This window comes from Tachyglossus aculeatus, chromosome Y4, assembly GCF_015852505.1.
Source record: "Tachyglossus aculeatus isolate mTacAcu1 chromosome Y4, mTacAcu1.pri, whole genome shotgun sequence".
Lineage (NCBI taxonomy): Eukaryota > Metazoa > Chordata > Mammalia > Monotremata > Tachyglossidae > Tachyglossus > Tachyglossus aculeatus.
In genome coordinates this window covers 2866581-2893043 of record NC_052096.1, presented here as the reverse complement: position 1 = coordinate 2893043, position 26463 = coordinate 2866581, and the positions used below count along the sequence as shown (strand labels likewise).

The 26463-nt window shown below is 49.4% G+C and overlaps 1 protein-coding gene across 1 annotated transcript in view; it reads right to left on the bottom strand.

The window, feature by feature from the left end:
- Positions 1-23305, bottom strand: part of TNK1 (tyrosine kinase non receptor 1) — a 40800-nt gene extending 17495 nt beyond the window's left edge. The window contains exons 1-5 of the mRNA XM_038768836.1: positions 23291-23305; positions 21911-21931; positions 18613-18700; positions 6752-7019; positions 4557-4627 (exon numbers count right to left, since the gene is read on the bottom strand). Coding sequence (XP_038624764.1) covers positions 4557-4627; positions 6752-7019; positions 18613-18687 — 414 coding nt within the window. The 5' untranslated portion in view covers positions 18688-18700; positions 21911-21931; positions 23291-23305. The remainder of the gene's footprint in view (positions 1-4556; positions 4628-6751; positions 7020-18612; positions 18701-21910; positions 21932-23290) is intronic.
- Between the last annotated feature and the right edge of the window lie 3158 nt (positions 23306-26463).

Here is a 26463-nt window from a genome sequence, read left to right as displayed (position 1 = left end):
TATTGAGCGCTTACTGTGTGCAGAGCACTGTACTAAGCACTTGGGAAGTGCAAGTTGGCAACACATAGAGACGGTCCCTACCCAGTGGGCTCACAGTCTAGAAGGGGGAGACAGAGAACAAAACAAAACATATTGACAAAATAAAATAGAATAGATATGTACAAGTAAAATAAATAGAGTAATAAATATGTACAAACATATATACAGGTGCTGTGGGGAAGGGAAGGAGGTGTGCAGAGTACTTTACTAAGCGCTTGGAAGAGTACTACAACAATAATAACTGGGGTATTTATTAAGTGCTTACTAGATTCATTCATTCAATCGTATTTATTGAGCGCTTACTGTGTGCAGAGCACTTTATAAAGCGCTTGGGAAGTACAAGTTGGCAACATATAGAGACGGTCCCTACCCAACAGCGGGCTCACGGTCTAGAAGGAAGATGCCAGGCACTGTACTAAGCACTGGGGTGGATACCTGCCAATTGGGTTGGACACAGTCCCTGTGTCCCACATGGGCCTCACCATCTTAATCCCCATTTTACCTGAGGGAATTAAGGCACAGAGAAGTGAAGTGACTTGCCCAAGGTCACCCAGCAGACATGAGATGAGAACCCAAGGCCTTCTGACTCTCAGGCCCGGACTCTATCCACTAGGCAGTCAGTTAATCATATTTATCGAACGCTTACCGTGTGCAGAGCACTCTAAGAGCTTGGGAGGAGGAAGGGAAGGAGGATGGGGATTTATTTATTTTGTTTGGTTAATGTTAGTTTTGTTCATTTTGTTAATGATCAATCAATCGTATTGATCGTATTGATCGTAATGATGTGCACCTAGCTTTATTTCTATTTATTCTGATGACGACACCTGTCCACATGTTTTGTTGTGTCGTCCGTCTCCCCCTTCTAGCCTGTGAGCCCGTTGTTGGGTAGGGACCGTCTCTATATGTCGCCGACTTGTACTTCCCAAGCACTTAGTACAGTGCTCTGCACCCAGTAAGCGCTCAATAAATAGGATTGAATGAATGACTGATTTTTATTTTGTTAATATGTTTTGTTTTGTTCTCCGTCTCCCCCTTCTAGACTGTGAGCCCGCTGCTGGGTAGGGACCGTCTCTATACGTTGCTGCCTTGTACTTCCCAAGCGCTTAGTACAGTGCTCTGCACCCAGGAAGCGCTCAATAAATACGATTGAATGAATGAAATGGGAGCGGACAATAGAACAATATCACCTACACATTCCCCACCCACAGTGGGCTTAGAGCCTAGAGGAGACAGACATTAATATAAATTAAATGAATTCCAGATATGGACAGACAGTGTAGCTGGACCACACGGCTATTCTGCGCACAGTAGGTGCTCAATAAATAGGATCGATGGATCTGCGTTTGGCAGGAGGAGGGGGAGAGCATCAGCCATGGGGCCGGGTCTCGGGCACACCGGATCCCTCCCTCGGCCCTGGTCAAGTCATCATCATCATCAATCGTATTTATTGAGCGCTTACTGTGTGCGGAGCACTGGACTAAGCGCTTGGGAAGTACAAATTGGCAACATACGAGACAGTCCCTGCCCAACAGTGGGCTCACAGTCTAAAAGACTAAAGTCCGGCCTTCCTGTCCCCCCCGGCTCCAACCTCAGAGCCTGGGCCTCACTTAGGGGTTTGTGTAGCTTCCCCAAGGTTTCGTTAAGAGCCCGTCATCAGCTTGAAAGCAGTCCATCACGTCGCTCCCTCCTACCTCACCTCGTTACTCTCCTACTCCGACCCGGCCCGCACGCTTCGGTCCTCTACTGCCAACCTACTCCCTGTACCTCCATTTCGTCTATCATCATCATCAATCGTATTTATTGAGCGCTTACTATGTGCAGAGCACTGTACTAAGCGCTTGGGAAGTACAAAGTACACAGAGACGGCGACGGAGTCTATCCTGTAGCCAACCTCTCGCCCACATCCTGCCTCTGTCCTGCAACGCCCTCCCTCCTCATATCCAACAGACCGCAGCCCTCCCCGCCTTCGTCCTCATCAATCGTATTTATTGAGCGCTTACTATGTGCAGAGCACTGTACTAAGCGCTTGGGAAGTACAAATTGGCAACATATAGAGACGGTCCCTTCCCAACAACGGGCTCACGGGCTAGAAGGGGGAGACGGACGACACAACAAAACATGTGGACAGGTGTCAAGTCATCAGAATAAATAGAAATAAAGCTAGGTGCACATCATTATGATCAATACGATTGATTGATTGATCATTAACAAAATGAACAAAACTAACATTAACCAAACAAAATAACCTACAAACCCGCCTTCAAACCTTATTGAAGGCCCATCTCCTCCCAGAGGCCTTATAATAATAATATCATTTATTAAGCGCTTACTATGTGCAAAGCACTGTTCTAAGCGCTGGGGAGGTTACAAGGTGATCAGGTTATTTATTAAGTGCTTACTAGATTCATTCATTCATTCCATCGTATTTATTGAGTGCTTACTGTGTGCGGAGCACTGTACTAAGCGCTTGGGAAGTACAAGTTGGCAACATATAGAGACGGTCCCTACCCAACAGCGGGCTCACGGTCTAGAAGGGAGATGCCAGGCACTGTACTAAGCACTGGGGTGGATACCTGCCAATCGGGTGGGACACAGGGACTCACAGTGCCCACGGGGGGCTCACAGTCTTCATCCCCATTTGACAGATGAGGGAACTGAGGCCCAGAGAAGTGAAGTGACTTGCCCAAAGTCACACAGCTAACAAGTGGTTAGCTCCCTCGTCCCCTCGTCTCTCCATCCCCCCCATCTTACCTCCTTCCTTTCCCCACAGCACCTGTATATATGTATATATGCTTGTACATATTTATAACTCTATTTATTTATTTTACTTGTACATATCTATTCTATTTTATTTTGTTGGTATGTTTGGTTTTGTTCTCTGTCTCCCCCTTTTAGACTGTGAGCCCGCTGTTGGGTAGGGACTGTCTCTATATGTTGCCAACTTGTACTTCCCAAGCGCTCAGTACAGTGCTCTTCACACAGTAAGCGCTCAATAAATACGATTGATGATGATGATGAAGTGGTGGAGCTGGGATTTGAACCCATGACCTCCGACTCCAAAGCCCGGGCTCTTTCCCACTGAGCCACGCTGCTTCTCTGGCCTTCCCACCCACCGCCCCCGTCCCGTTTTGGAGGCCAGAGGAGCGTGAGGGGGAAGGGGAAGCACCTATGAGGCATCACTGTGGAACGAGGCGGGGAAGGAAAGATTTCCGGGCAAATGCCTGAAATTTTGATTGTGTTTTAAGTGGGATTTGTTCAGCGCTTACTATCTGCCAGGGATAGAACTAAGCAAGTGCTGAAAGTTAGTCAACTGTAGTTATTAAACATTTACTGCGTGCAGAGCACTGTACTAAGTGCTTGGGAGAGTACAAAAGAACAATATAACAGACATTCCCCGCCTAGGATGATCTTACAGTCTAGAGACAGGTCCCAGCATAATAATAATAATAATAATGGTATTTATTAAGCGCTTACTACATGCAAAGCACTGTTCTAAGCGCTGGGGAAGTTACAAGGTGATCAGGTTGTCCCACGGGGGGCTCACAGTCTTCATCCCCCCTTTTAGACTGTGAGCCCACTATTGGGTAGGGACTGTCTCTATATGTTGCCAACTTGTACTTCCCAAGCACTTAGTACAGTGCTCTGCACACAGTAAGCGCTCAATAAATACGATTGATGATGATGATGATGATCCCCATTTTACAGATGAGGTAACTGAGGCACAGAGAAGTGAAGTGACTTGCCCAAAGTCACACAGCTGACAACTGGTGGAGCCGGGATTTGAACCCATGACCTCTGACTCCAAAGCCCGGGCTCTTTCCACTGAGCCACGCTGAGCATCCCCAAGGGCTGACGACGCACGTGCAGTAATGGCGTCCAGAATAATAATAATAATGATGGCATTTATTAAGCGCTTACTATGTGCAAAGCACTTTCTAAGCGCTGGGGAAGTTACAAGGTGATCAGGTTGTCCCACGGGGGGGGCTCCCAGTCTTCATCCCATTTTACAGACGAGGTAACAGGCACAGAGAAGTGACTTGCCCAAAGTCACATAGCTGACAGCTGGTGGAGCCGGGATTTGAACCCATGACCCCTGACTCCAAAGCCCGGGCTCTTTCCACTGAGCCACGCTGAGCATCCCCAAGGGTTGACGACGCACGTGCAGTAACGGCGTCCAGAAGGGAGATCTACCACCGGGCCCACTTTCGGTCTGGAACCAGCCCAGACCCAGCAGATGCCACGGTGCTGGGGCTCCTTGGCGGGGCAGTGGGCCCGGACCGGGAGGATGGGACGCCAGGACTCGAAAACAGAGTCTTCCCGCCACAATCAAGTCTCTGACTTGATTTTAGACTGTGAGCCCACTGTCGGGTAGGGACCGTCTCTATATGTTGCCGACTTGGACTTCCCAAGCGCTTAGTCCAGTGCTCTGCACACAGTAAGCGCTCAATAAATACGATTGATTGATTGATTGACCACCCTGTCCCACCCCGCCTCCCCTCCCTGCTGCCGTTCGTTACCTTATAGACCCAGTTCTTGGGTTTCAGCCCCGGGCGTTGTCTCTTCACGGCCTCAGCCAGTCGGCGCTGGGCTAGGGGAGAACACAGGGTGAGAAGCACAAAACCCATGGGTTCAGTTGGCATCTGGGGTAAGACACTGATAGGACTAGAAGGGAAGGAGCAGTTCATTCATTCAATCGTATTTATTGAGCGCTTACTGAGCGCTTACTTTATTGAGCAGTGTGGTCCACATCTATCCCCCCCGCCTTACCTCCTTCCCCTCCCCACAGCACCTGTATATGTTTGTATGTATTTATTACTCTATTTATTTGTACATATTTATTTATTTTATTTTGTTAATATGTTTTGTTTTGTTCTGTCTCCCCCTTCTATCAATCAATCATCAGTCGTATTTATTGAGCGCTTACTGTGTGCAGAGCACTGGACTAAGCGCTTGGGAAGTACAAGCCGGCAACATATAACTGTTGGGTAGGGACTGTCTCTATATCATCATCATCAATCGTATTTATTGAGCGCTTACTGTGTGCAGAGCACTGTACTAAGCGCTTGGGAAGTACACGTTGGCAACATATAGAGACGGTCCCTACCCAACAGTGGGCTCACAGTCTAAAAGACTGTGCCATCTATACGTTGCTGTCTTGTACTTCCCAAGTGCTTAGCACAGTGCTCTGCACACAGTAAGCGCTCAATAAATACGATTGATTGATTTAGACTTCTAGACTGTGAGCCCACAGTGTATATATATGTATATATATATATATATATATGTATGTATATAGGTATATGTGTTTGTACATATTTATTACTCTATTTATTTTACTTGTACATATCTATTCTATTTATTTTATTTTGTTAGTATGTTTGGTTTTGTTCTCTGTCTCCCCCTTTTAGACTGTGAGCCCACTGTTGGGTAGGGACTGTCTCTATATAATAATGATGGCATTTATTAAGCGCTTACTATGTGCAAAGCACTGTTCTAAGCGCTGGGGAGGTTACAAGGTGATCAGGCTGTCCCACGGGGGCTCACAGTCAATCCCCATTTTACAGATGAGGTAACTGAGGCCCAGAGAAGTTAAGTGACTTGCCCAAAGTCGCACAGCTGACAAGTGGCAGAACCGGGATTTGAACCCACGACCTCTGACTCCAAAGCCCGGGCTCTTTCCACTGAGCCACGCTGCTTCCTATATGTTGCCAACTTGGACTTCCCAAGCGCTTAGTCCAGTGCTCTGCACACAGTAAGCGCTCAATAAATACGATTGATTGATTTTTGGGTAGGGACCGTCTCTATATGTTGCCAACTTGGACTTCCCAAGCACTTAGTACAGTGCTCTGCACACAGTAAGTGCTCAATAAATACAATTGAATGAATGAATGAATAATGGATAGAGCATGGGCTTGAGAGTCAGAAGGATCTGAGTTCTCCTGTCAGTTCTGCCTTTTTTTAATGCTACTTCTTAAGTGCACTGTTCTAAGCGCTGGGGTAGATACTAGGTAATTAGAGGTAGATACTAGGTAATTAGATTGGGCACAGTTGCTGTCCCACATGGGGTTCACAGTCTCAATCCCCGTTTTACAGGTAGGAAACTGAGGCACAGAGAAGTGAAGTGACTTGCCCAAGGTCACACAGCAGACCAGCAACAGAGAAGACTTCTAGACTGTGAGCCCACTGTTGGGTAGGGACCGTCTCTGTATGTTGCCAACTTTTACTTCCCAAGCGCTTAGTCCAGTGCTCTGCACACAGTAAGCGCTCAATAAATACGATTGAATGAATGAAGTAAGAACCCAGAGCCTTCTGATTCCCGGGCCCAGGCTCTAGCCACTAGTCCAGGCTGCACTTGGGCAAGTCACTTCACTTCCTCTGGGCCTCAGTTCCCTCCTCTGTAAAAAAAAAAAATGGGGATTAAGACTGAGCCCCATGTGGGATATAGACTGTGTCCATCCTGATGATACTGCATCTACCCCGGTGCTCAATTCAGCTCCTGGCACACAGTAAGCACTTAACAAATACCACAAAAAACCACAAACAACAAAACTAAAACAGACCAAGGCCCAGAAATTTCCACGGAGGCGGGGCCGGGAAAGGGAGGATGCCAAGGGAACCAGTTCGGAGGGGGCGATCCCGGCCCGTTGGGAACCCGGAGTGGGTGGAACACGTGCCGGGGGGGCGGACGCAGAGGGGGTGAGGCCGAGCGTACCGGGCTTGCCCATGCCGATGCCATCGAGGTCGCTGGGCTGTACGAAGTCGAAGTGCTCGGCCCGCGTGACGTTGAGCTGGTCGCGGATAGGGACGTAGAACTGGTCCAGCTGGAGGGTCCGCAGAAACTCCAGCAGCCAGGGGCTGCCCGCCTCATGGAGCATGGCGGGGGCCGGGACCCCCGAGGCGTCCGGGAAACTCACCTTGGGCCACGATCGCTCAGTCCTCCGAAGGGATCTCTTGCACTCCTGCTGTGTGGGACCACTGGGCTGCTCCCAGGTAATAATAATAAAAAGAATGACGGTACTTAATAATATAAGCGCTTACCATGTGGAAAGCACTGGGAAGGTTACAAGGTGATCAAGCGACATACTTGTTAAGCACTATGTGCTAAGCACTCTTCTAAGCACTGGGGCAGAGCCAAGTGAATCACATTGGACACAGTCCCTGTCCCACACGGAGCTCACACTCTTAATCTCCATTTTACAGATGAGGGAACTAAGGAACAGAGAATCATAATAATTATTATTATTGTTGTTATGGTACTTAGTGCTTACTATTGTGCCAAGCACTGTTCTAATCACTGGGGTGGATTCAAGTTATTCAGGTTGGACACAGGCCCTGTCCCACACGGGGCTCACACTCTTAATCTCCATTTTACAGATGAGGGAACTAAGGATCAGAGAATCATAATAATAATTATTATTATTGTTATGGTACTTAGTGCTTACCATTGTGCCAAGCACTGTTCTAATCACTGGGGTGGATTCAAGTTATTCAGATTGGACACAGGCCCTGTCCCACACGGGGCTCACACTCTTAATCTCCACTTTACAGATGAGGGAACTAAGGATCAGAGAATCATAATAATAATTATTATTGTTGTTATGGTACTTAGTGCTTACTATTGTGCCAAGCACTGTTCTAATCACTGGGGTAGATTCAAGTTATTCAGGTTGGACACAGGCCCTGTCCCACACGGAGCTCACACTCTTAATCTCCATTTTACAGATGAGGGAACTAAGGATCAGAGAATCATGATAATTATTATTATTGTTGTTATGGTACTTAGTGCTTACTATTGTGCCAAGCACTGTTCTAATCACTGGGGCAGATTCAAGTTATTCAGGTTGGACACAGGCCCTGTCCCACACGGGGCGCACACTCTTAATCTCCATTTTGCAGATGAGGGAACTAAGGATCGGAGAATCATAATAATAATTATTATTATTGTTATGGTACTTAGTGCTTACTATTGTGCCAAGCACTGTTCTAATCACTAGGGTAGATTCAAGTTATTCAGGTTGGACACAGGCCCTGTCCCACACGGGGCTCACACTCTTAATCTCCACTTTACAGATGAGGGAACTAAGGATCAGAGAATCATAATAATTATTATTATTATTGTTATGGTACTTAGTGCTTACTATTGTGCCAAGCACTGTTCTAATCACTGGGGTGGATTCAAGTTATTCAGGTTGGACACAGGCCCTGTCCCACACGGAGCTCACACTCTTAATCTCCATTTTACAGATGAGGGAACTAAGGATCAGAGAATCATAATAATAATTATTATTATTGTTATGGTACTTAGTGCTTACTATTGTGCCAAGCACTGTTCTAATCACTGTCTCCCCTCTGTGCAACCTTCATTCCTTTCTCATACGTAACCCCCATACCTGTCAACCAGGCAACCCCCCACTATCACCCAAGAAATCCCCCTCTCTATGATTCAGGGAACCCCCTCCCCTTCACCTTGATGGCTGCATCAGCCTCCTCGCTGACCTCCCTCCCTCCTGTCTCTCCCCACTCCAGCCCATACTTCACTCTGCTGTCCGGAGGTCATGCGGTGGGGTCAGAATTAGAACCCAGGACCTTCTGACTCCAAGGCCTATGCTCTCCCTATTAGGCCACACTGCTTCTTAATGAATAATTACCATGGTCAGAATGCTGTTCTACGTGCTTGGGACAGTCCAATAGAGTAACGAGATACGATACCCGCTCTCAACAGTTTTTTGTGAGGAGGGGGGAGAGAGGAGCGTGTGTATGTGTGACAGAGTTCTCCTCGGCAACCTTATTCATCGCCACATAACCTTGTCCATATCCTTAGATTCAGTTGCTTCTCCTACATTTAATATATTTTAATACGTCTCCCCCGCTAGCTCGTAAGCTCTTTGAGGGCAGGGATCATATCTATTTTATTGCACTCTTCCAAGGACTCAATACAGTGCTCTGCACACAGTAAGTGCTCAGTAAATACCATTGCTTTGATTGATTGACTGTCTGAAATCTGTAATTTATTGTTTTATCTATTTGTATTGATGTCTGTCTCCCCCTCTAGACCGTGAGCTCGTTGTTGGGTAGGGACCGTCTCTATATGCTTCCAACATGTACTTCCCAAGCGCTTAGTACAGTGCCCTGCACACAGTAAGCTCTCAATAAATACGATTGAATGAACGAATGAATTTTTCTACGAAAACGTTCAGCCCACGTTTCCGTGCTCCTCAGGACCCTCCGGCGGTTGCCCATCCACTTCTGGATCCAACAGAAACTCCTCACCACCGGCTTTAAAGCGGTCAATCCCCTTGCCCCCTTCCCACCTCACCTCCTACTCCAACCCGGCCCACTCCATTTGCTCCTCTAATGCCAACTTCCTCACCGTACCTCGATCTCATCTAGATCATCATCATCATCAATCGTATTTATTGAGCGCTTATACTGTGTGCAGAGCACTGTACTAAGCGCTTGGGAAGTACAAATTGGCAACATATAGAGACAGTCCCTACCCAACAGTGGGCTCACAGTCTAAAAGGGGGAGACAGAGAACAAAACCAAACATACTAACAAAATAAAATAAATAGAATAGATAAGTACAAGTAAAATAGAGTAATAAATCTCACCGCCAACCCCTCGCCCACATCCTCCCTCTAACCTGAAACTCTCTCCTCCTTCATAGCTGTAGACAATGACTCTCCCCACCTTCAAAACCTTATTGAAGGCGCATCTCCTCCAAGAGGCCTTCCTCGACTAAGCCCTCATTTCCTCTTCTCTCTCACTTCATTCATCCCACCCTCAGCCCTACTGCACTTATTATGAATAATAATAATAATATTTATCTCTTCATGTTAAGGTCTGCCTCCTCTTCTAGCCTGTAACTTGTAATCTGTAATCTGTAATTCATTCATTCATTCAACCGTATTGATTGAGCGCTTACTGTGTGCATTCATTCATTCAATCGCATTTACTGAGCGCTTACTGTGTGCAGAGCACTGTACTAAGCACTTGGGAAGTACAAGTCGGCAACATATAGAGACGGTCCCTACCCAACAGTGGGCTCACAGTCTAGAAGACTGTGACACTTTTTTCATCCAAGACAATAGCTTGCACTTCTGTGGTATAGACCAAAAACTAAAATTATAGTTATACGATTTTTCCTTCACTACTATTTCTTCACCCTAAAATTCTGCATATTTCTTCATCTTAGCAACACAGTACTTTTTAAAAGCTATGATATTGCAGATTTACAGACAAGGCAACTGTGCCTTATAAGATCTGCATAGCTGTGTTATAAAGTTACATACTTTTTGCAGGCAGAAAGATTATTTTCTTGAGCTTCCTTGTTCACTTAGTTAATGCACTTACGTAGTCATTAAAATAATACTGCAGGAATTTTAGAGACTCCTATAATACTACTCACCAAGATATGCTGAAAAATATACAAAACACACCCAGGAAAATGAGGTTGCCCCCCAAGACCATGGCAACACCTCTAATTAAGGCACCCCCCAAAAACCCACCCTCTGAGGGGGCAGGTAGTGGTGTCACCCTCCCCACCCTCCAACTATATAACGCCACAAGGAGGAAGAGGAGGGACACGGCTAGAAGCAGGAAGTCGGGGGAAAGTTTTAGGACAGCAAAGGAGACCAACTCTCCCCCTCCTCATACTAATGGCATTTATTAAGCGCTTACTATGTGCCAAGCACTGTTCTAAGCGCTGGGGAGGTTACAAGGTGATCAGGTTGTCCCACGGGGGGCTCCCAGTTTTAATCCCCATTTTCCAGATGAGGTAAGTGAGGCCCAGAGAAGTGAAGTGACTTGCCCAAAGTCACACAGCTGACAGTTGGCGGAGCCGGGATTTGAACCCATGACCTCTGACTCCAAAGCCCGGGCTCTTTCCACTGAGCCACACCGCTTCTCCTCATCCCCCCGCCTTACCTCCTTCCCCTCCCCACAGCACCTGTATGTTTGTACAGATTTATCACTCTATTTATTTACTTATTTTACTTGTACATGTTTATTCTATTTATTTTATTAATATGTTTTGTTTGTATCTGTACAGACTTATTACTCTACTTATTTTACTTGTACATGTTTATTCTATTTATTTTATTAATGTTTGTATCTGTACAGATTTATTACTCTACTTATTTTACTTGTACGTTTATTCTATTTATTTTATTTTATTAATATGTTTTGTTTGTATCTGTACAGATTTATTACTCAATTTACTTATTTTACTTGTACATGTTTATTCTATTTTATTAATATGTTTTGTTTTGTCGTCTGTCTCCCCCTTCAAGACTGTGAGCCCGCTGTTGGGTAGGGACCGGCTCTCTGTGTTGCCAACTTGGGACTTCCCAATCGCTTAGTACAGTGCTCTCTCTATGTTGCCAACTTGGGCCTTCCCAAGCGCTTAGTACAGTGCTCTGCACACAGTAATGGCTCAATAAATACTACTGAATGAATGAATAAATGAATGAATGAAAGAGGGGACCCCAAGGGGAGGCCTGGGGAGGGACCCAGGGCAATACGCGAACCAGGTAGCAAGTCAGGAGGAGGGGGCTGCAGAAGCTTCCCCCAGTGGGGGTCTCCTGGCCTGTCAATCAATCAATCAATCAATCGTATTTATTGAGCACTGTGTGCAGAGCACTGTACTAAGCGCTTGGGAAGTCCAAGTTGGCAACATATAGAGACAGTCCCTACCCAACAGTGGGCTCACAGTCTAGAAGGGGGAGGCAGAGAACAAAACCAAACATATGAACAAAATAAAATAAATAGAATAGATGTGTACAACTAAAATAAATAAATAGAGTAATAGGTACAAACATATATACAGGTGCTGTGGGGATGGGAAGGAGGTGAGACGGGGGGGGATGGAGAAGGGGAAGAGGGGGAGAGGAAGGAGGGGGCTCAGTGTGGGAAGGCCTCCTCTCCCGTGGAGGGTTGGAGGGGAATAGAGGGGGGATCCCGGGATCTCACCTGAGAATGTGACGGTGGCGGAAGCAGGAAGAGGCAGGGTTAGGCCCTGCCCTGCCTTGCCTTGCCCGGGCCTTTATTTCCGGCCAGGAAGAGGGAGGAGGAGGAGGAGGAGAAGCAGGAAAAGGGGCAGGGCCGAGGTAGGCCTGCACAGGACGAAGGTAGGACCGGGAGGGGAGAGGACCAGGGCGACGCACGGGAGGGGGCGGGGACAATTTTATTACTCTATTTTATTATAATGATGGCATTTTATTAAGCGCTTACTATATGCAAAGCACTGTTCTAAGCGCTTGAGAGGTTACAAGGTGATCAGGTTGTCCCTCGGGGGGGACTCACAGTCTTAATCCCCATTTTCCAGATGAGGGAACTGAGGCCCAGAGAAGTGAAGTGACTTGGCCAAAGTCACCCAGCTGACAAGTGGATTTGAACCCATGACCTCTGACTCCGAAGCCCGTGCTCTTGTACATATGTATATATGTTTGTACGTATTTATTATTCTATTTATTTTATTTGTACATATTTATTCTATTTATTTTATCTTGTTAATACGTTTTGTTTTGTCATCTGTCTCCCCCTTCTAGACTGTGAGCCCACCGTTGGGTAGGGACCGTTTCTATATGTTGCCAACTTGTACTTCCCAAGCGCCTAGTACAGTGCTCTGCTGACAGTAAGTGCTCAATAAATACGATTGAATGAATGAATGAGTCAGGGGTCATGGGTTCAAATCCCACCTCCGCCAATTGTCAACTGTGTGACTTTGGGCGAGTCACTTCACTTGGGGCTTGGCCGGAGTGGGCGGGGCTTGATCGGGGGTGGGCGGGGCGATGATTGGATCGGGCGGTGATTGGACGGGGCTTTGTTAGAGAGTGGGTGTGGATAGTATAGGGGCGGGGCTTGGTCGGAATGGGCGTGACCTGTCATTGAGTGGGCGGGGCGATGATTGGAGCCGGCAGGGGATTGGGCGGGGCTAGGGTAGGGGCGGGGCTTGATCAGAGTGGGCGGGGTGATTGGAGCAGGAGGGGGATTTGGTGGGGCTTTTATTCGAAAATGGGCGTGGCTAGGATAGGGCGGGGTTGGTTGGAGTGGGCGGGGCTTGATCTGGGTGGGCGGGGCGATGATTGGAGGAGGTGGGGATTGGGCTGGGATTTGGTTCGAATGTGGGCGTGGCTAGAATTTGGGCGGGGCTTGCCATGGGGTGGGCTGGGCAATGATTGGGGCAGGAGGGGGGGTTGAGCTGGGCTTTTGTTAGAAAGTGGGCGTGGCTAGAATTGGGGCGGGGGCTTGATCTGGGTGGGCGGGGCGATGATTGGAGCAGGCGGGAGATTGGGCGGGGCTTTTGTTCTAATGTGGGCGTGGCTAGAGTAGGGGCGGGGCTTGATCGGAGTGGGCGAGGGTTAATCGGGGGTGGGCGGGGCGATGATTGGAGCAGGCGGGGATTGGCTGGGCTTTTTCTCTAATGTGGGCGTGGCTGGAATAGGGGCGTGGCTTGGCCGTAGTGGGCGTGGTGATGATTTGGAGCCGGCGGTGATTGGGCGGTGCTTTATTCAAGTGTGGGCGTGGTTAGAGTAGGGGCGGGGCTTGGCGGAAGTGGGCGGGGCTTGATCTGTGTGGGCGGGACGATGAATTGAGTAGGCGGGGGATTGGACGGGGCTTTTATTCATTCATTCATTCATTCAGTCGTATTTATTAAGCGCTTACTGTGTGCAGAGCACTGTACTGCGCGCTTGGGGAGTCCAAGTTGGCAACATATAGGGACGGTCCCTACCCAACAGCGGGCTCACAGTCTAGAAGGGGGAGACAGGGAACCAAACAAAACATATTAACAACATAAAAGAAATAGAATAAATATGTACAAATAAAATAAATATAGTAAATCCGTACAAACATCTATACATATAGACAGGTGCTGTGGGGAGGGGAAGGAGGTAAGGCAGGGGGGAAGGAGGGGGCTCAGTCTGGGAAGGCCTCCTCATTCATTCATTCATTCAATAGTATTTATTGAGCGCTTACTATGTGCAGAGCACTGTACTATGCGCTTGGGAAGAGCAAGTTGGTGACATATAGAGACAGTCCCTACTCAATAGCAGGTTCACAATCTAAAAGGGGGAGACAGACAACAAAGCAAGACATATTAACAAAACAAAATAAATAGAATAGTAAATATGTACAAGTAAAATAGAGTAATAAATCTGTACAAACATATATACAGGTGCTGTGGGGAGGGGAAGGACGTAGGGCGGGGGGGATCATCATCAATCGTATTTATTGAGTGCTTACTGTGTGCAAAGCTCTGTACTAAGCGCTTGGGAAGTACAAGTTGGCAACATATAGAGACAGTCCCTACCCACCAGTGGGCTCACAGTCTAAAAGGGGGAGACAGAGAACAAAACCAAAAATACTAACAAAATAAAATAAATAGAATAGATATGTACAAGCAAAATAAATAAATAAATAGAGTAACAAATATCATCATCATCATCAATCATATTTATTGAGCGCTTACTGTGTGCAGAGCACTGTACTAAGCGCTTGGGAAGTACAAGTTGGCAACATATAGAGACAATCCCTACCCAACAGTGGGCTCACAGTCTAGAAGGGGGAGACAGAGAACAAAACCAAACATACTAACAAAATAAAATAAATAGAATAGATATGTACAAGTAAAATAAATAAATAAATAGAGTAACAAATATGTACACGCATATATACATATATACAGGTGCTGTGGGAAAGGGAAGGAGGTAAGATGGGGGGGGGATGGAGAGGGGGACGAGGGGGAGAGGAAGGAAGGGGCTCAGTGTGGGAAGGCCTCCTGGAGGAGGTGAGCTCTCAGTAGGGCCTTGAAGGGAGGAAGAGAGCTAGCTTGGCAGATCATCATCATCAATCGTATTTATTGAGCGCTTACTATGTGCAGAGCACTGTACTAAGCGCTGGGAAGTACAAATTGGCAACATATAGAGGGCAGAGGGAGGGCATTCCAGGCCTCCAGGAGGAGGTGAGGCTAGAATAGGGGCGGGGCTTGTTCATGGATGGGGGGGGCTCACCCTTTTCCGAGCGGCGACAGTGCTCTGCACACAGTAAGCGCTCAATAAATACGATTGAATGAATGAATGAATGAATGGCGCCGTTACTGCACTGGCCCGGGGCCCGGACGCCTGGGGAAGGGGGAGGCAAGAGCCCCGCCCCCACAGCTCCTTCCCACACTTGACGATGAGCAATCAAATCAGAATTATAATGACCATAATAATGGGATTTGCTAAGCGCTTACACTTAAGTGCAGAGAAGCAGCAGCGTGGCTCAGTGGAAAGAGCCCGGGCTTTGGAGTCAGAGGTCATGGGTTCAAATCCCGACTCCGCCAATTGTCAGCTGTGTAACTTGGGGCAAGTCACTTCACTTCTCTGGGCCTCAGTTCCCTCATCTGCAAAATGGGGGTTAAGACTGTGAGCCCCCTGTGAGGCAACCTGATCACCTTGTAGTCTCCCCAGTGCTTTGCACATAGTAAGCGCTTAATAAATGCCATCTTTATTATTATTATTACTCTGTGCCAAGCTCTGTTCTAAGAGATGGAGTAATGATAATCATTTTGGTATTTAAGAGCTTACTATAAAAATAATGTGGGGCTCGCAGTCTTAAGCTGTGCAAGGAAATCTGAACAAGGAAATGCGGTAACTGAGGCCCAGAGAAGTTAAGTGACTCGCCCAAAGACACACAGCTGACAATTGGTGGAGCCGGGATTTGAACCCACGACCTTGGACTCCAAAGCCCGGGCTCTTTCCACTGAGCCACGCTGCTTGCCCAAGGCCACCCAGCAGACGAGCTTCAGATACACCGCCTGCCCGCAACAAACTCTGTAGAACTAGTGAAGAGGGTTAGATTTAGATTCATCCCCACAGCACCTGTATATATGTATATATGTTTGTACATATTTATTACTCTATTTATTTTACTTGTACATCTCTATTCTATTTATTTTATTTTGGTAGTACGTTTTGTTTTGTTCTCTGTCTCCCCCTTTTAGACTGTGAGCCCACTGTTGGGTAGGGACTGTCTCTATATGTTGCCAACTTGTACTTCCCAAGCGCTTAGTACAGTGCTCCGCACACAGTAAGCGCTCAATAAATACGATTGATTGATTGATTAATCCCCATTTCACAGATGGGGTAACTGAGGCGCAGAGAAGTGAAGTGACTTGCCCAATGTCACACAGCTGACAATTGGCGGAGCCGGGATTTGAACCCATGACCTCTGACTCCCAAGCCTGGGCTCTTTCCACTGAGCCACATTGCTTCTCTTAATAAGCGCTAGTAAGCTGTGGGAAAGGGACTGTGTCCAACCTAATTGCCTTGTATCTGCCCCAGCGCTTAGTAAGGTACCTGGCACATAGTAAAGCGCTTAACAAACACTACTGAAGAAAAAGAATGGACCTGAGTTTTAATCCAGCCTTTGCTGCCTGTCTGCTGCGTGACCTTGGGAAAGTCACTTCCTTTTTTTCTTTAAGTGTTATTTGTTAAGTGCTTTCTATGTGCCCTGTTCTAAGCGCCGGGGTAAATACAAGTTTAACGAATTAGATATTAGAAGCAGCGTGGCTCAGTGGAAAGAGCCCGGGCTTTGGAGTCAGAGGTCGTGGGTTCAAATCCCGGCTCCGCCAATTGTCAGCTGTGTGACTTTGGGCAAGTCACTTCACTTCTCTGTGCCTCAGTTACCTCATCTGGAAAATAGGGAGGACAAAACAAAGCATATTAACAAAATAAAATAAATAGAATAAATATGCACAAATAAAATAAATAAATAAATAGAGTAATAAATTCACTCACTCTGCCTCCCAATTCTCCGGTATGCCCCCGGTTCCCTGTCTCTGCATCTCTGTGCGTGTCTCTCTCCTAATCCACCCCTGCCTGTGTTCGAGCCCCCCCACCCCCAGGGCCTAGTGTCTGATTTTTCTGGGGATTCAGATGTAAGAGTTGGGAAAACGAGAAGCGTTTGCCTGCTTTAATAATTATCATTGTGGTATTTGTTAAGCGCTTACTATGGGCCAGGCACTGTACTAAGCACTGGGGTGGACCTTTTTTTTTAAAAAAAAAAAGACATAACAGGTGGGAACAGCTTTGAAGGGCAAAGACAAACTGAGCTGAGGTCCCAGGGATGGGATAGGGCACATGTGGGGGTCTGAGAGAGGAAAGGGAGGATCGGGGTTCAATCCAAAAGGCGGCTCTGGAAATGGGTAACAGGAGGCGTTTAATAAATCAGCGGGATTCGATTCCAGGCGGGAAGAGGCGGATCCACTGGGCAGGGCCGGATTCCCGGACTCCCAAGCAGGGACAGGGGCCAGCAGAGAGGGAGGGAGAGATAACGGCCCCACCGCCCAAGGGAAATGAGGTGAGGGTTTTTTTCCATCATTGAGAATTTTCCTGGCAACAGTAGCCAACCCCCATCCCACTGGCTGGACGGTCAGAGGGGTGGATCTTCCCACCCTGGAAATCGGGGGTGCGGGGAGGCTGGAGGCCGGTATTCCTGGGTTGTGGGAGCAGTGGGAGCCGGGTGGGGAGAACTGGGGGGTCGGGGGCAGGATGCCTGGGTCCTTCGCTGGTCTGGGGAGTCACCAGTGGATTTGAGGGGTGCAGTTGAGGATCACACGTTGCCGTCTTCCGGGAGGTAGCGGGATCTGGGGTGGGGGGAGAGGGAAGCTGGAGACCCCTGGGAGGGTCACTGGGGGATAGAGGGGAGAGGGGAGGCCAATCCAGACCAGAAAAGGGAGGGAGTGTAGGGGGGGAAGGATCTGGGTGGAAAGAGGAGGGGGGCCAGGTGTAGGGAATCTTCATTCAGTGGTATTTACTGAGTACTTACCATGTGCAGAGCACTGGACTAAGCGCTTGGGAGAGGGCAATAGAACAATAAACAGACACATTCCCCGCCCACAAGGAGCTGAAGGTCTAGAGTTACTTTGGGGGGGCTAGGGGAGAGAACAATAGAAGAATAAACAGACACATTCCCTGCCCATAAGGAGCTGACAGTCTAGAGTTACTTTGGGGGGGGGGGGGGCTAGGGGAGAGAACAATAGAAGAATAAACAGACACATTCCCTGCCCACAAGGAGCTGACAGTCTAGAGTTACTTTGGTGGGGGCTAGGGGAGAGAACAATAGAACAATAAACAGACACATTCCCTGCCCACAAGGAGCTGATAGTCTAGAGTTACTTTGTGGGGGGGCTAGGGGAGAGAACAATAGAACAATAAACAGACACGTTCCCCGCCCACAAGGAGCTGACAGTCTAGAGTTACTTTGGGGGGGGGGGGGCTAGGGGAGAGAAAAATTGAACAATAAACAGACACATTCCCTGCCCACAAGGAGCTGACAGTCTAGAGTTACTTTGGGGGGGCTGGGGAGAGAACAATAGAACAATAAACAGACACATTCCCTGCCCACAAGGAGCTGACAGTCTAGAGTTACTTTGGGGGGGCTAGGGGAGAGAGTGACAGGGGAGCCCAGCGACAGGAGTGGGAGTGAAGGTGATGGATAACATCCCTATCATCCCCTTTCTTCCCCCACCCGGTCGAGGCTCCGCCATGGGGACCCCACCCCTCCCCGACCCCCGACCCCAAGACTCACTCCACGAAGCAGCTGACGAAGCCGAGAAAAACGGAGGCGCCGGAGACGGACAAAATGGATATCATTGCACCCCATAAGCCTTTGTGCTCTGGATAGGAGGGAAAGGAAAGGGGCCCATTGGGGCCTAGTAAGTGGGAGAAGAGTTTCCATTCAATCAGTCAGTCAATAGTATTTATTGAGCGCTTACTGTGTGCACAGCACTGTATTAAGCGCTTGGGAGAGGACATATTTATTTTATTTTCTTAGTATGTTTGGTTTTGTTCTCTGTCTCCCCCCTTTAAGACTGTGAGCCCACTGTTGGGTAGGGACTGTCTCTATATGTTGCCAATTTGTACTTCCCAAGCGCTTAGTACAGTGCCCTGCACATAGTAAGCGCTCAATAAATACGATTGATGATGATGATGATGACAGTGCGACAATAATCAGGCACATTCCCTGCCCACAACAAAGTCGTCTGGGCCGTCTGCAGGACAGGCGAGCCAGGCCGGGGGAGAGGAGAAGACGGGGATCGCTTTTTTGTGTTTTGTTTTTTAAAATGATATTTGTTCAAGCGTTTAGTACAGTGGCTGGGATGGGGGAGGGGTTGTTTTGTTTTTTTAAAAGCGGCATTTGTTCAAGGGCATAGAACAGTGCTCGGCGCATAATAAACGCTCAATGAAACCATGGCTGGATTTGTTAAGCGCTTACTATGCGGCAGGCACCACACTACGCGCTGGGGTAGATAATAATAATAATAATAATAACGATGGCATTTATTAAGCACTTACTGTGTGCAAAGCACTGTAAGCGCTGCGGAGGTTACCAGGTGATCAGGTTGTCCCACAGGGGGGTCACAGTCTTAATCCCCATTTTTACAGATGAGGTAACTGAGGCACCAGAGAAGTGAAGTGACTTGCCCAAAGTCACACAGCCGACAACTGGCGGAGTTGGGATTTGAACCCATGACCTCTGACTCCCACTTTCCACTGGGCCATGCTGCTTCTCCAAGATCCTAGATCCAAGCTAATCAGGCTGGACGCAGTCCCTGTCCCCCGTGGAGCTCCCAGTCTTCACCCCCATTTTGCAGCTGAGGGAACTGAGGCCCGGAGAAGTGAAGCGGCTGACCCGCGGTCACACGGCAGACACGTGGCAGGGCCGGGATTCGAACCCAGAGTCTCGGGCCCAGAGCTCTAGCCACTAGGGCTGCCAACTCGTACTTCCCAAGCGCTTCTGCACGCTTGAGTAAGTGCTCAATAAATACGACTGAATGAATGAATGAATCAATTGTATCCTCCCCAGCGCTTCGAACAGTGTTTTGCACATAGTAAGCGCTTAACAAATGCCATTATTATTATTATTATTATTATTATTATTATTAGGGCATGCAGTGGTCGTGTTGAGGGGAGGGGAGGATGATGATGATGATGATGATGGGGGAATCAGGGGTGGGGGTGAGCCTGACCTGGGTAACATTTTTGGACACTCCAACAGCTGACTTTCTTGGCCTCACAAGTGGAGCAGTTGTACAACTTCACGCCGCCCCCTGCGAGGGACGACGGGGAGCTGTGGCCGAACAACCCGGGGACCCCCCTTTCCCCCCCTCCTGCCCCGCTCCCCTCTCCGGAGCGGACTGGAGAGCACTCAGGGGTACTTAGTGAGCGCTTACCCTGTGCAGAGCACTGTCCTAAGCGCTTGGGAGAGTGCAATACAATGGAGCTGGTAAACAGTCATTCAGTGGTATTTACTGAGCGCTTACGGGGTGCCGAGCACTGTCCTAAGCCTTTGGGAGAGTGCAATACAACAGAGTTGGTAAATTAGTCAGTCAGTGGTATTTATTGAGCGCTTACTGGGTGCAGAGCACTGTCCTAAGCCTTTGGGAGAGTGCAATACAACAGAGTTGGTAATTAATCAGTCAGTGGTATTTATTGAGCGCTTACTGGGTGCAGAGCACTGTCCTAAGCCCTTGGGAGAGTGCAATACAACAGAGTTGGTAATTAATTAGCCAGTGGTATTTTTTGAGCGCTTACTGTGGGCAGAGCATTGTCCTTAGCCCTTGGGAGAGTGCAATACAACAGATTTGGTAATCAGTCAGTCATTCAGTGGTATTTATTGAGCACTTACGGGGTGCAGAGCACTGTCCTAAGCCCTTGGGAGACTGCAATACAACAGAGTTGGTAATTAATCAGTCAGTGGTATTTATTGAGCGCTTACTGGGTGCAGAGCACTGTCCTAAGCCTTTGGGAGAGTGCAATACAACAGAGTTGGTAATTAGTCAGTGGTATTTATTGAGCGCTTACTGGGTGCAGAGCACTGTCCTAAGCCCTTGGAAGACTGCAATACAACAGAGTTGGTAATCAATCAGTAAGTGGTATTTTTTGAGCATTTACTGGGTGCAGTGGACTGTCCTAAACCCTTGGGAGAGTGCAATACAACAGAGTTGGTAATTAATCAGTCAGTGGTATTTTTTGAGTGCTTACTGTGGGCAGAGCATTGTCCTTAGCCCTTGGGAGAGTGCAATACAACAGAATTGGTAATCAGTCAGTCATTCAGTGGTATTTATTGAGCACTTACGGGGTGCAGAGCACTGTCCTAAGCCCTTGGGAGACTGCAATACAACAGAGTTGGTAATTAATCAGTCAGTGGTATTTATTGAGCGCTTACTGGGTGCAGAGCACTGTCCTAAGCCTTCGGGAGAGTGCAATACAACAGAGTTGGTAATTAGTCAGTGGTATTTATTGAGCGCTTACTGGGTGCAGAGCACTGTCCTAAGCCCTTGGAAGACTGCAATACAACAGAGTTGGTAATCAATCAGTCAGTGGTATTTTTTGAGCGTTTACTGGGTGCAGTGGACTGTCCTAAACCCTTGGGAGAGTGCAATACAACAGAGTTGGTAATTAATCAGTCAGTGGTATTTTTTGAGTGCTTACTGTGGGCAGAGCATTGTCCTTAGCCCTTGGGAGAGTGCAGTACAACAGAATTGGTAATCAGTCAGTCATTCAGTGGTATTTATTGAGCGCTTACTGGGTGCAGAGCACTGGACTAAGAGCTTGGGAGAGTGCCATACAATAGCGCTGGCAGACAGTTTCCTTGCCCACAATCGTTCATACTTATCGAGCGCTTACTGTGTGCAGGGCACTGGATTAAGCGCTTGGGAAAGGACCATACAACAGAGTCGGTAGATACGTTCCCTGCCCACGATGAGCTTCCAGTCTAGAGGAAGTAGGGCAGTAAGCACCCCCATGTCCACCGCCCCTCTCCCCCCACTCCAAGCCTGGTTCCCCTCGGGGACCCAGAGATCTCACCCCATCCCTGGACTCACGGCAGATGGGAGGACACAGAACTGAAAGAGAAAAGACAAGTCAATCAGTCGATAAATTCATTCTTTCATTAATTCATGCATATTTATTGAGCGCTTACTGTGTGCGCTCAATAAGTACAATAAGTGGGAAGTCCAAGTTGGCAACATCTAGGGACGGTCCCTCCCCAACAACGGGCTCACAGTCTAGAAGGGGGAGACAGACAACAAAACAAGACACGGGGACAGGTGTCAAGTTGTCAGATTGACTGCTTACTCAAGACTGTGAGCCCTTTGTGGGCAGGGATTCTCTCTCTTTACTGTTGCATTGTACTTTCCAAGCGCTTAGTACAGTGCTCTGCACACAGTAAGTGCTCAGTAAATACTATTGAATGAGCGAATGAAAGAATGACTAGAGGGGGAGACAGACCTGAAGAGAAATAAAGAAATGACGGAGGTGGACATAAGTGCTGTGGGGCTGGGGGGGGATGAATAAAGGGAGCACGTCTGGGCACAGCAGAATAATCACAACAATAATTATTATTATTAATTATCATTATTATGGTATTTGTTAAGCGCTTACTACGTGCCAGGCACTGTTAGTGAGAGAACTGAACTAAGCGTTTGGGAGAGGACAAGTTGTGGACAGGTGACGTTTCTACCAATTCTGTTCTATTGTCCTCTCCGAACGCTTAGTCCAGTGCTCTGCACACAGTAAGCGCTCAATAAATACCACTGATTGACAACACAACGGAGCATACACACTTGTCTACATCTCCCATTTCCCTTATTTGAATTTATTTTAACGTCTGTGTCCCCTCCCTACTAGACTGTAAGTTCGTCATGGGCAGGGAACATATCTGCTAGCTGTTATACTGAACTCTCCCAAGCGCTCAGTACAGTGGTCTGCATACAGTAAGTGCTCAATTCATTCATTATTCATTCAGTCGCATTTATTGAGCACTTACTGTGTGCACAGCACTGTACTAAGCGCTTGGGAAGTACAAGTCGGCAACATATAGAGACGGTCCCTACCCAACAACGGGCTCACAGTCTAGAAGTAAATATCATTGATTGGCCAATTGATCACAGAGTTGCTAGGGGGAGATGGACGTTATAATGGTTCACAGAGACAGGAAAAAGGATAAGTAGACACAAGTGCCGTGCAGTGCTGTGTGATCTCAGGCAAGTCGCTTCACTTCTCTGGGCCTCAGTTCTCTCATCTGTAAAATGGGGATGAAGACTGGAAGGCCCACGTGGGACATGGACTGTGTCCAATCTGATCAGCTTGTAGATACACGCTTAGAACAGTGCTCGACACATTGCAAGTGCTTAACAATACTATAAAAATTTTTAAAAAGGGTTGTAGGGCAGGTGGGTGGGTGAGAACCCCTGCTTTGCTACCTTCCTGCGTGTATTCTGGAAGTCTTCTTTCCCGAAGCCAGTGCCAGTAGGAAGGGAGAGAGGAGGCAGAATTGTTTATCTCTGCAGTTGGAGGGAGGGAGAGAGAGAGAAAGAGAGAGAAAATGTAGGGCTGTCATCCCCAGCCCTCTAACCCCCCAACTTGGGAAGTGGAGAGGAAGGATAGATGGATGGATTGAGGGAGAGCTGGGAGAGGGCGGGTGGTCGGATGGATGGATGGATGGATGGATGGATCGAAGGAGAGCTGGAAGAGGATGGATGGATGGATGGATGGATGGATCAAAGGAGAGCTGGAAGAGGATGGATGGATGGATGGATGGATGGATGGATGGATGATCAAAGGAGAGCTGGAAGAGGATGGATGGATGGATGGATGGATCAAAGAAGAGCTGGAAGAGGATGGATGGATGGATGGATGGATGGATGGATTGACAGGCACCGTCACAAAGCATCGGAAAACCAGAGAGATGACTCTGGGCAGCAGGGGCTCAAAGGCTAGGCTGCAGAGGTCGTCATCAGGGGTGGGGGGAAGTTGGGGTGATGAGAATTTGGGGGGGAGGGTAATTTGGGGACAGCTTCCTGGTTGGGGCAGGCTTTCCGAGGTAAGGAGGAGCGGGTAAACCATTTCAGGGGGGAGAGCTGGGGTGCGGGGTGGGGGATGGCAGAGGGCCTGGAGTAAGCACGCCCCCCCCCCGCTCCCGACCTTGTCCTTTCCCTCCCTCCATCCCTCCCTCCCCCCTTCCCACCCTGGTTACCCATGACCCTGAGGACTCTGTATGTCTTTTCCGTGATCCTGTCCATCGACACGGCATCTAGGCGGGAGGGAAGGAAGGAGGTGATATAGTAATAATCATAATAATACTCGATAAGCACTTAATAATCAATCAATCGTATTTATTGAGCGCTTACTGTGTGCAGAGCACTGTACTAAGCGCTTGGGAAGTAGCAAGCACTGCTGGTAGAGCCAAATAATTAGGTCAGACACAGTTCTCATCCCACCTGGGGCCCAGAGGCTAAGTGGGAGGGGCAACAGGCACTGAATCCCTGTTTTAGAGATGAGGAAACTGAGGCACAGAGAAATGAAGCATAAGCACTCAATAAATACGGTTGAATGAATGAATGAATGAATGAATGAAGACTGTGAGCCCCACGTGGGACAACCTGATTACCGCCTGTCCCCCTCGGGGCTTAGAACAATGCTTGGCACATAGTCAGCGCTTAACAAATACCATTATTACTATTATTACCTTGTATCCTCCCAGAGCTTAGAACGGTGCTTGGCACATAGTGAGCGCTTCACAAATGCCATCATTACTACTTCATCAATCCTATTTATTGAGCGCTTACTGTGTGCAGAGCACTGGAGAAGCAGCACGGCTCAGTGGGAAGAGCACGGGCTTTGGAGTAAGAGATCATAGGTTCGAATCCCGGCTCCACCACACGTCCGCCGTGTGACCTTGGGTAAGTCACTTAACTTCTCTGAGCCTCAGTTACCTCATCTGTAAAATAGGGATTAAGCCTGTGAGCCCCACATGGGACAAACTCGTTACCTTGTTTCCCCTCCCCAGCGCTTGGAACAGGGCTTTGCACATAGTAAGCGCTTAACAAATGCCGTCATTATTATTATTATTACTACTACTACTACTACTACTACTGTACTACTACTACTACTTAATGCGCCCCATAAAGAAAGAACGGCCCTGAGGAAGGAGGGCTGGGACAAGGCCTTGGGGGAAACTGAGGCCCTGGAGGGATTGGGGTTAGAGGGAGGTGTTGGGGGCCTCCCTGCACACCTAAGGCGAAGTCGGCGAAGTCCCACTGGTCCAGGCAGTTGGGGTGGTCGTGGTGGTTGGGGTTGTTGGGGTTGTTGGGTTGGGGGCGGCCCTCGGATGCCTTCACTTTGTGGCACACACGTGCCAGGAGGCCCGGCACGGCCCGTTGGCGCTGGCGGCAGAAGATGCAGGCGCGGCACACGGCCACGAGGAGGCAGCACAGAACCGCCGTCCGGGCCCCGGCCATGGGGAGGAGTCGGGTGGGCGGGGCTTTGTGGCGGTGGGCGGAGCCTGATTGGTCGCGGGCCGGGGCCCGCGGGGCCGGTGGGCGGGGCTTGTGGCGGTGGGCGGTGTCTGATTGGTCGCGGGGCGGGGCCTGTGGGGCCGGGTGGGCGGGGCCGGGAGCTCGGATGGTGGCGTCTGATTGGTCGCGGGGCGTGGCCTGTGGCTCTGGGTGGGCGGGGCCTGATGTAGCGGGGGCGGGAGCTCAGGAGGGCGGGGGCTGTGGTGGCCTCGGATGGGCGGAGCTTGCACGGGGGAGGGGCCTGTGAGTCCTGGTGGGCGGGGCTTGGGGGGCGGGGCCTGATGATGCCGGGGCGTGGCCTGTGTTGGAGGGCGGGGCCGGGAGCTCCGGGTGGGCGGAGTCTGATGGGTCGGAGGGCGGGGCCTGATGGGGCGGGAGCGGGGGCGGGAGCTCCGGGGGGAGGGGCCTGAGGGTCCTGGTGGGCGGAGTCTGGTTGGCCAGAAGGCGGGGCCTGCGGCTCCTGATGGGCGGGGGCGTGGCCTACGTTTACTGGTGGGCGGGGCCTGATGCGTTGGAGGGCGGGCCTGGAGCTCCGGTGGGCGGAGTCGGAGGCTTTGGAGGGCGTGGTCTGTTGGTCCGCGTGGGCGGAGTCTGAGGCGGCGGGGGCGGGGTCTGCGGCTCCGGGTGGGCGGGGCCTGATGCGGAGGTGGGTGGGGACCGCGGCTCCTGGTGGGCGGAGCCTGTGTCTGAGGGCGTGGCCTGAGGCTCCGGGTGGGCGTGGCTTGAATTGGGGTGGGCGGTGCCTGTGGCTCCGGGTGGGCGGGGCCTGATGCGGAGGAGGGCGGGGACAGCGCCTCCTGGTGGGCGGAGCTTGATGCGGAGGAGGGCGGGGACAGCGCCTCCTGGTGGGCGGAGCTTGATGCGGAGGTAGAAGGATCAGCGGCTCCTAGTGGGCGGAGCCTATTTTGGAGGAGGGCGGGGACAGCGGCTCCTGGTGGGCGGGGCTTGATGCGGAGGAGGGCGGGCACAGCGGCTTCTAGTGGGCGTGGCCTATTTTGGAGGGGGCGGGGACGGCGGCTCCTGGTGGGCGGAGCTTGATGCGGAGGTGGGAGGGAACAGCGGCTCCTGGTGGGCGGAGG